General features: G+C 41.9%; 1 protein-coding gene across 2 annotated transcripts in view; it reads right to left on the bottom strand.

The window, feature by feature from the left end:
• Positions 1-10,797, bottom strand: part of ETNPPL (ethanolamine-phosphate phospho-lyase) — a 53,169-nt gene that overhangs the window by 5,444 nt on the left and 36,928 nt on the right. The window contains exon 13 of one of the 2 annotated variants that reach the window (XM_045470847.1): positions 4,693-5,032. The exons of the other annotated variant lie outside the window; for it this stretch is intronic. Within the exon in view, the coding sequence (XP_045326803.1) occupies positions 5,015-5,032 (18 nt within the window). The 3' untranslated portion in view covers positions 4,693-5,014. Of the gene's footprint in view, positions 1-4,692; positions 5,033-10,797 lie in introns of those variants that run through there. 2 annotated transcript variants of the gene reach the window in all.

Raw genomic sequence — 10,797 nt, 5'->3', positions numbered from 1 at the left:
CTTCCTTAGCTATACAAACACTCCTCTTGTTTCCATTCTTTAACCCAGTATTTCCCACGACATGGTCCTCAGACTACCTGAATCGGAATGATCTGGAATGATGGTTAAAAATGCTGGTACCTGAAAATAAATGTCTAAGGAAGGTGCATGTTAAAAAGCCACCAGGTGATCACTATACCACGAAGACTTGAGGACACCCATTTTCACTGCTATGAGGAAAGGATTCATTTTTTTCCCCCTCTGTTTCTACTGGATGCAAAACAAGAGCAAACTCTCGCTGCCACTCTTTTTTATTTTAGAGATTGTGTCGGCCCAGGAATGGGTTGTAAAATTGAGGAGTTAGTGTATTCTGAAGATTTTTTCTGGATGTGCACGCCCACCTTTTGGAACTGGCACAAGGGGGCAAAGTCCTGAGGGACACAAAGGAATAGATGTGCACAAACACCCAACCAACAGGTAAGCCACAGTGTTAAGTGATTTCTGTTTAGTTCTCAACGTTTGGTGGTTTCTTCCTTCTATCCATCTGTCCTTTCTTCCATTTAAAAAACTTACATGTATAAGTGTATAGAATTGAATGAACACAATATTTGGTTTGTGACATAGCCTCATCATTGGTTCGTGCATGGTCTTTAGTCATTCAGTCAGCTACTTTAAATAATGCAATAACTACCTGAGAACATACCACTAAATTGAGAGCTAGGGCCTTGAGAGTAACTTACAATTAACCACACGATACCTCCTATCAAACTATCCTTCGTCGTCTTTCCCCCTCATCCCGTGTTCAGCACTAACTGCTTTGCTTATGGTGTGCTTCTTTTTGATATTTAAACGCATCGTTAAAAAATGCGTTGTGTGTACGTTGTGGTTCATCATTTTTGAGTGCTGTATTATATTCTGCCCTGAAAATAGGTCATAGCTTATTAATCTACTCAGCATCTGTGTGTTTCCAGGTTTTTCCTGTTATGAACAGCACTACTGACAATATGAAATACTGAAGAAGAGGCGGATCTTCGGGATCTCTTGCAAGTTGCTGGTAGGAGTATAAACTGGGGTAACGACTTTGGTGGTAATAGTTTGGCATTATCTACCTAAGTTGAGCATTCAGATACCCTAAGCACTCAGCAATTCCACGCCTAAGCACACACTCAACAGACACTACGGTGATGTGCAAACGGAGATGTATACAAGAATACCCAGAGCAGTGGGGCAACACAATTGGAACAAGTTCAGAACCCTCAAGCGCAGGTAACGGGGCGGATGGGGGTGGGAGAGCCCGAGGTAGAGTGCAGCAGGGGTTTGAAGGGGAAGAGAGGTGGGAAGACAACCACCTGAGGTCAGTTAGTTCCACCTATAGTTCTCAGTTTCCAAGTACTGACCTTTCAAACCCGGACACTAGTGCTGGGGACCCCTGGAGCTGAGGTCTGAAGGCACTCACTGTGTGGCCCAAGGTGATGGCGAAGGTGGAGCCAGTGCAGAGCCCCACCGTTTCCCCTCCTGTTTTCCCTTTTCTCCACCAAGCTGAGCTGGTGGGCCTCCTTCCCGGACCACCCCGCCCCCACCTTCAGACTCCCGAGTTCAAACCACCCCCACCCAGAGAAGTTCTCAGTTTCCTCTCTGTGGTTTCTTCAACCTCGGCCTTTGGGGAAGGATCAACAGTTGTTCAGCAACCCAGTCATCTGTGTGGGTGTTTTCAAACTTGGTACTCAGAGCTTACAGTTAGCAAAACCTCAGGCTTCCGAGCACCCTCCGTATGTATATTTCAGTTCCCTCTCACAACTTCCTAGGAAGTAGGGAGCATCGGTGTGATTATTCTGATCTCACAGCTGAAGACACAGATTCTGAAAAAACAAATGACTCACTAAAGTCACAGGGTGATTAAGTGGCAGAGCTGGAAGACAAGTTCTGGCTCCTGCCTGGTTCGGGTGACACTGCACATATCTCACTGTTTCCTTAGGTGTGTGTCTAATGTAAAGACAGGTTTCTTGTGGTTCCCATTGCACAGCAGCTCTCTTGTTAGAATTTTTTTCTAATTGTTTTTTGTGATAGTAGAAGGAAACCATGTTTTAAAATGCTATTTATATGCTCAGACACCTTAGTGAAGGATCATGCCTCTCTGTCTCAAAATAAAAGAAAATGGATTAGAGGTCTCACGACAAATAAATCTCTTTGGAAACCCTTTTTAATGGGTTTTTAATAGGTGCTGCTGATGCCCTGTCCAGACCGACCCCTTTTATTAGGCTAGGACAACCAGCCCCCAACTACTCTTTATTTTTTTTTTTAATTTTTTTTTCAATGTTTATTTATTTTTGAGAGAGAGAGGCAGAGTGCTATCAGGGGAGGGGCAGAGAGAGAATGAGACACAGAATCCGAAGCAGGCTCCAGGCTCTGAGCTATCAGCACAGAGCCCGATGTGGGGCTTGAACCCATGAACCGTGAGATCATGACCTGAGCCGAAGTCGGACACTCAACCGACTGAGCCACCCAGGCCCCCCAAGCCCCCAACTACTCTTAAGTGTTGACTGCTAACGACTCAGGGCTCCCCTTTCTCCGGAAGACTGACCTCTGCCCAAGGGAACTGGCTATCCCAGAGATATCTGGAAACAGCCCCCTCCTTGGCTTGTAGCTAATGACTGCATGATCCTGTAAAGGCCAGGGCCCCTTGTCTGAAGCAGGGTTAACTGGTGCCATACATGCTCCAAAGACAACAGTGGGCTCCTGGTAAGGATAGCTCTGCTGCCTCTTTCCCTGATTTCTCCTCTCCCCTTGCTTCCTTAATCCTTCCTCCTGAATGCTCCTCCAATAAATCATTTGCAAAATAATTCTTGTCTCAGGCTCTGCTTCCAGGGAACCCCACCTAAGATATCCTTCAGTTAATTGAGAATGTATTAATACATTCTAGGTTCTATAGAGTAGTATGAAAAATGTGGTATATTTGATGTTCAACATTTACCTTTTCTAATGTCCTTTGACACTTCTTCTTTTTGCTATGATCTAAAAGTGTGCCGTTTAATTTCTTAGTGTTTTGGTGATTTTCCTGTAATCATTCTGTTATGGATTTTTAGATTAATTCCATTATGACAAGAGGATCTACTTTGTATCATCTATCAGTCACGGTCTAATAATAAAACCACCAGGATATATATGTATATCTATTTTATATATAGATATGACATATGTGATATATATATAATATAATATATATATTATATATATATATATCATATAATATATATATTATATATATATATATATATCCCACTAAGTCTGCTTTTCATATACATGCACATATGTTTATGCTTATATTACATTTATAAGGATTTGTTACAGGGATTTGACCTTATGCAATTGTGGTGCAATCTCTGCAAGGCAGGACAAGCATTTATTTGGAAAGAGAAGGCAGATGTAATGTGTGAAGAACAAGATCCGGAATCCAAAGAATAAGCCCATGAGGACAGGCTGAAACCCATGTTGGTTTTGGTTGCCTCTGACTTTAACGGTATGAGTGTCATGCATTAGCTGGGTCCTTCATCATGAACTCAACACGTAGCTCAGGCCCAGGAGTTGGAGGAGCTAAGGGGGACCCAGGGGAAGTGGGGCGGTTGCAGCCCAGTTGCTGCCTCACACCAAGGAGGTGAGTCAGCATAGCAGTAACAATAGGTGTCAGCTACAAAGTGACTGATGCTTCGCTGCCTCCCTCAGTCTCAAAGCTGAGTCTGTTTTGCGCTCTACCCAAATCCAAAACAAAACCACCCCAGTCCCTCCTTCCTCAACTTGGAACCTATGCACATCTCCTTAAACTGTATTTAATTTTCAAATAAAGACAGTAGCAGCTTCATATTTCCACTGACTATGACACAGCTATGCCATATACAACCTCAAACACACATCCCTTTCCCCAAAAAAGGATACAAAATCCACCCCTGACACACACTTTTAAAAATCTTTGGATGATGTTTATCTTTGCATTCCAGAAATACTCTTCCTTATCCCTTTTGTGAACTAGCAACATTATTTTCCCTTAATGGTCAGTATCAGTCATCCCAATGAATTAAAGTAACCACTCTCTTCGCCTGTTGATTCAGTGGCATGACAAACCCAAGTGGCCGGCTGGCAGTCTCAAGTTTCAGGAGGAATCATTGTTGTGTCCACTAGTGGAAGGGTTATTCCCTTTGGAACCAAGACCTCCCAACCAGTGAAGCCTAAACTTGTGGGGCTAGGAAGCAAAAACTCTTCTAGTGGATCATCGCAGTTCACAGAGAGAGGATTCACTTTCATGTCCACCCTGTGATTCCCAATCCCATGAATTCTAGGGAAAGAACACCATATATTGTCCACTAATTTAGACCATTTACTGCATTCTGAAGGACATTTCTCCAGCCTTGCAAGATGCTGCCACCATCACTGGGCCATAAAAAGGCTGTTCCACCATTCTTGTAAGCTAATTGTTTCAGGATGATGGAAAACATGGGAAAACCAGTGAACTCTATGATCATGGACACTTCTCCACATTTCATTTTCTGTGAAATGAGCTCCTGTGTCAGAAGTAGTTCAGTGTGTAGTACCATGACAGTGGACTTATTCTGGAAATCCATGAATGATAGTTTTGGTGGAAGCATTGAGGCAGGAAAGGAAAATCCGTATCCAGAGTCAACTATCTCCTCCAGTGAAAATAAAGCACTATCACTCCCATGGTTGAAGAGGTAAACTTTAATCAACCTGCCACTCAGCATTTGGCCAATTCTCTGGGAATGGTGCCATCCTGGAAGTATAGCATTGGCTTCTGCTGTTGGCAGATTGGGCAATCGGGTGTGGCTGTAGCCAGACTGACCTTGGTGAGCAGAAGTCCATGTTGCTGAGTCTATGCATAGCTCTTATCCCTGCTGCTATGGCCATTTTTTCATTACCCCATTGGGCAATGGCGGGAGTGACTGGGTGATTGAATCAGAACATCAGGAGGAAATTGGTGTTTCTATAAAATCAATCTGTTTGATTGAAACCCTTTAGAAAAGAGGGATTAAGTAAAGAAGTAGTTCTGGAAGAAAAAAAGGAAAAGAAACAAACTTAAAATCTAGATAGACACCATAGGTTAGTAACCTCAGGAATATCATACAGCAATATTATTAATGAAAAACAAAACCAAATTATTGAATATTTGAAAGGAATGGGTGATTATTTTTTATCTCCCCATCTTCTCTCTTTTTCTTTTTAAAATTCGTATACCAAGGAGATCAGAAACTATGTGTGAGGCATGAGGGGGCATGGTTACAATCAGCAAATCCTCAGGGTGTTCTGAAGGAACAAATGTTAGGGGATCACAGCTCCCTGCAAATCGTTCTTGCTTTCTAAATCTGCGTTTTCTGCTCCCATAGTCTCATTTCTCCTTCAAATCCTGTGTTACTGCTGCAATTTTCTTTCTTTCTTTTTTTTAAAGTTTATTTATTTATTTATTTATTTAGAGAGAGAGAGACAGTGAGAGTGGGGGAAGGGCAGAGAGAGGGAGAGAGAGAATCCCAAACTGGTTCCACACTGTCAGTGCAGAGCCTGACTCAGAACTTGAACTCATGAAACTGTGAGATCATGACCTGAGCTAAAACCAAGAGTTGGACACTCAACGGACTGAGCCAACCAGGCACCCCTTTGCTGCAATTTTCTTCTCTCTAGGGAATGAAAAAATGCATCCTGGATTTATACTTTCCTTGGGGCAGCTGCGTTTCAGTTCACAGATGATATTGTTATTGGTATAAAAAATAGCAAGGATGCATAAATCAGCATTTGGTGGCCAATGTTTTGTTATGTTCAGGTCAATATTACCTAGTAAAATTATTGTATCTTTGTTACCGTGTCGCTTGAGTGAGTTTTCCTAATTAATATTTTTCGTGTCTGTTACTGACTGATAAACTGTGTTTTTCTTTTGCTTCAATTACTTCAAAGCCAATTTATCAAACTAACTGGTTTTACAACATTTCATTAGTAGATTCAACCATCTATGTCAATTGATTACTCTTGTATGCCTCTGACCCCAAGATTTTTAAATGATGTGGAAGAGAGATGGCGGCATAGGAGGACGCTGGGCTCACTGCATCCTGCTGATCACTTAGATTCCACCCACACTTGCCTAAATAACCCAGAAAACCACCAGAAGACTAGCAGAACAGATTCTCTGGAGCCAAGCGTAGATGAGAGGCCCACGGAAGAGGCTAGGAAGGGCGGAGAGGCGGTGTGCACTACACGGACTGGCGGGAGGGAGCTGGGGCGGAGGGGCAGCCTGCCGGCAAAGCAGAACCCCGAGTCAGGCTTGCAAAAGGAGAGGGGCCGGAGGGAGTGTGTTCTGACAGCAAGCGGGACTTAACATCTGGAAGGTTATAAGATAACAGCTCTGCTCGGAGAACAGGAGGGCTGGGAGGACAACAGGAGGGAGAGTTTTTGAGCCCCGGACAACAGCTTGGCGGGGAATCTCCCTCGCCCATCCCCCAGCCAAAATTCCCAAGGGAACCAGTCAGGGAACTTGCTTGCACCGTGCAAACACCCAAGGCTGTGCTTCTGCGGATCCATCCCTCTGGCGGCGGGTCTGACTCACTCCCGGTGCCGCAGGGCCCCTCCTGAAGCAGACCTCTGAAGGAAAAGCGAGCTGAGCCTGCCCCTCCTGCCCCTGTGCACCTTGCTGATCCACCCCAACTAATATGCCAGATCCCCAGCACCACAAGCCTAGCAGTGTGCAAGTAGACCAGACAGGCCACACCATCCCACAGTGAATCCTGCCCCTAAGAGAGGGGAAGAGAAGGCACACACCAGTCTGACTGTGGCCCCAGCAGTGGGCTGGGGGCAGAAATCAGGTCGGACTGCAGCCCCACCCACCAACTCCAGTTATACACCACAGTGTAGGGGAAGTGCCCTGCAGGTCCGCACCACTCCAGGGACTATCCAAAATGACCAAACGGAAGAATTCCCCTCAAAAGAATCTCCAGGAAATAACAACAGCTAATGAACTGATCAAAAAGGATTTAAATAATATAACAGAAAGTGAATTTAGAATAATAGTCATAAAATTAATCGCTGGGCTTGAAAACAGTATAAAGGACAGCAGAGAATCTATTGGTACAGAGATCAAGGGACTAAGGAACAGCCAGGAGGAGCTAAAAAATGCTATAAATGAGCTGCAAAATAAAATGGAGACAACCACAGCTCGGATTGAAGAGGCAGAGGAGAGAATGGGTGAACTGGAAGATAAAATTATGGAAAAAGAGGAAGCTGAGAAAAAGAGAGATAAAAAAATCCAGGAGTATGAGAGGAAAATTAGAGAACTAAGTGATGCACTAAAGAGAAATAATCTACGTGTAATTGGTATTCCAGAGGAGGAAGAGAGATCCAGAGGAGGAAGAGAGAGGAAAGGTGCTGAAGGTGTACTTGAAGAAATAATAGCTGAGAACTTCCCAGATCTGGGGAAGGAAAAAGGCATTGAAATTCAAGAGGCACAGAGAACTCCCTTCAGACGTAACTTGAATCGATCTTCTGCACGACATATCATAGTGAAACTGGCAAAATACAAGGCTAAAGAGAAAATTCTGAAAGCAGCTAGGGATAAACGTGCTCTAACATATAAAGGGAGACTGAGAAGACTTGTGACGGATCTCTCTACTGAAACTTGGCAGGCCAGAAAGGAATGGCAGGAAATCTTCAATGTGATGAACAGAAAAAAATATGCAGCCGAGAATCCTTTATCCAGCAAATCTGTCATTTAGAATAGAAGGAGAGATAAAGGTCTTCCCAAACAAACAAAAACGGAAGGAATTCATCACCACTAAACCAGCCCTACAAGAGATCTTAAGGGGGATCCTATGAGACAAAGTATCAGAGACCTCGCTACAAGCATGAAACCTACAGACATCACAATGACTCTAAACCCATATCTTTCCATAATAACACTGAATGTAAATGGACTAAATGTGCCAACCAAAAGACATAGGGTATCAGAATGGATAAAAAAACAAGACCCATCTATTTGCTGTCTACAAGAGACTCATTTTAGACCTGAGGACACCTTCAGATTGAAAGTGAGGGGATGGAGAACTATTTATCATGCTACTGGAAGTCAGAGCTGGAGTAGCCCTACTTATATCAGACAAACTAGACTTTAAATTAAAGGCTGTAACAAGAAATGAAGAAGGGCATTATATAATAATTACAGGGTCTATCTATCAGGAAGAGCTAACAATTATAAATGTCTATGCGCCGAATACCGGAGCCCCCAAATATATAAAACAATTATTCACAAACATAAGCAACCTTATTGATAAGAATGTGGTAATTGCAGGGGACTTTAACACCCCACTTACAGAAATGGATAGATCATCTAGACACACGGTCAATAAAGAAACAAGGGCCCTGAACGGTACATTGGATCAGATGGACTTGATAGATATATTTAGAACTCTGCATCCTAAAGCAACAGAATATACTTTCTTCTCAAGTGCACATGGAACATTCTCCAAGATAGATCACATTCTGGGTCACAAAACAGCCCTTCATAAGTATACAAGAATTGAGATCATACCATGCATACTTTCAGACCACAATGCTATGAAGCTTGAAATCAACCACAGGAAAAAGTCTGGAAAACCTCCAAAAGCATGGAGGTTAAAGAACACCCTACTAAAGAATGAATGGGTCAACCAGGCAATTAGAGAGGAAATTAAAAAATATATGGAAACAAACGAAAATGGAAATACAACAATCCAAATGCTTTGGGATGCAGCGAAGGCAGTCCTGAGAGGAAAATACATTGCAATCCAGGCCTATCTCAAGAAACAAAAAAAATCCCCAATACAAAATCTAACAGAACACCTAAAGGAAATAGAAGCAGAACAGCAAAGACACCCGAAACCAAGCAGAAGAAGAGAAATAATAAAGATTAGAGCAGAAATAAACAATATAGAATCTAAAAAAAACTATAGAGCAGATCAATGAAACCAAGAGTTGGTTTTTTGAAAAAATAAACAAAATTGATAAACCTCTAGCTAGGCTTCTCAAAAAGAAAAGGGAGATGACCCAAATAGATAAAATCATGAATGAAAATGGAATTATTACAACCAATCCCTCAGAAATACAAGCAATTATCAGGGAATACTATGAAAAACCATATGCCAACAAACTGGACAACCTGGAAGAAATGGACAAATTCCTAAACACGCACACACTTCCAAAACTCAATCAGGAGGAAATAGAAAGCTTGAACAGACCCATAACCAGCGAAGAAATTGAATCAGTTATCAAAAATCTCCCAACAAATAAGAGTCCAGGACCAAATGGCTTCCCAGGGGAGTTCTACCAGACGTTTAAAGCAGAGATAATACCTATCCTTCTCAAGCTATTCCAGAAAATAGAAAGGGAAGGAAAACTTCCAGACTCATTCTATGAAGCCAGTATTACTTTGATTCCTAAACCAGTTAGGTTTAGATTCCTAAACCAGAGACCCAGTAAAAAAAGAGAACTACAGGCCAATATCCCTGATGAATATGGATGCAAAAATTCTCAGTAAAATACTAGCAAATTGAATTCAACAGCATATAAAAAGAATTATCCACCATGATCAAGTGGGATTCATTCCTGGGATGCAGGGCTGATTCAACATTTGCGAATCAATCAACGTGATACATCACATTAATAAAAAAAAAGATAAGAACCATATGATCCTGTCAATCGATGCAGAAAAAGCATTTGACAAAATTCAGCAACGTTTCTTAATAAAAACCTTCGAGAAAGTCGGGATAGAAGGAACATACTTAAAGATCATAAAAGCCATTTATGAAAAGCCCACAGCTAACATCATCCTCAATGGGGATAAACTGAGAGCTTTTTCCCTGAGATCAGGAACACGACAGGAATGTCCACTCTCACCGCTGTTGTTTAACATAGTGTTGGAAGTTCTAGCATCAGCAATCAGACAACAAAAGGAAATCAAAGGCATCAAAATTGGCAACGATGAAGTCAAGCTTTCACTTTTTGCAGATCACATGATATTATACATGGAAAATCCGATAGACTCCACCAAAAGTCTGCTAGAACTGATACATGAATTTAGCAAAGCTGCAGGATACAAAATCAATGTACAGAAATCAGTTGCATTCTTATACACTAATAATGAAGCAACAGAAAGACAAATAAAGAAACTGATCCCATTCACAACTGCACCAAGAAACATAAAATACCTAGGAATAAATCTAACCAAAGATGTACAAGATCTGTATGCTGAAAACTATAGAAAGCTTATGAAGGAAATTGAGGAAGATATAAAGAAATGGAAAAACATTCTTTGCTCATGGGTTGGAAGACTAATATTGTTAAAATATCAATACTACCCAAAGCTATCTACACATTCAATGCAATCCCAGTCAAAATTGCACCAGCATTCTTCTCGAAGCTAGAACAAGCAATCCTAAAAATCATATGGAACCACAAAAGGCCCCGAATAGCCAAAGTAATTTTGAAGAAGACGACCACAGCAGGAGGCACAACAATCCCAGACTTTAGCCTCTATTACAAAGCTGTAATCATCAAGACAGCATGGTATTGGCACAAAAACAGACCCATAGACCAATGGAATAGAATAGAAACCCCAGAACCAGACCCACAAAAGTATGGCCAACTAATCTTTGATAAAGCAGGGAAGAATATCCAATGGAAAAAAGACAGTCTCTTTAACAAATGGTGCTGGGAGAACTGGACAGCAACATGCAGAAGGTTGAAACTAGACCACTTTCTCACACCATTCACAAAAATAAACTCAAAATGGATAAAGGA

This window comes from Leopardus geoffroyi, chromosome B1, assembly GCF_018350155.1.
Source record: "Leopardus geoffroyi isolate Oge1 chromosome B1, O.geoffroyi_Oge1_pat1.0, whole genome shotgun sequence".
In the NCBI taxonomy this organism is placed as follows: domain Eukaryota; kingdom Metazoa; phylum Chordata; class Mammalia; order Carnivora; family Felidae; genus Leopardus; species Leopardus geoffroyi.
This window is presented reverse-complemented; position numbering and strand designations above follow the sequence as displayed.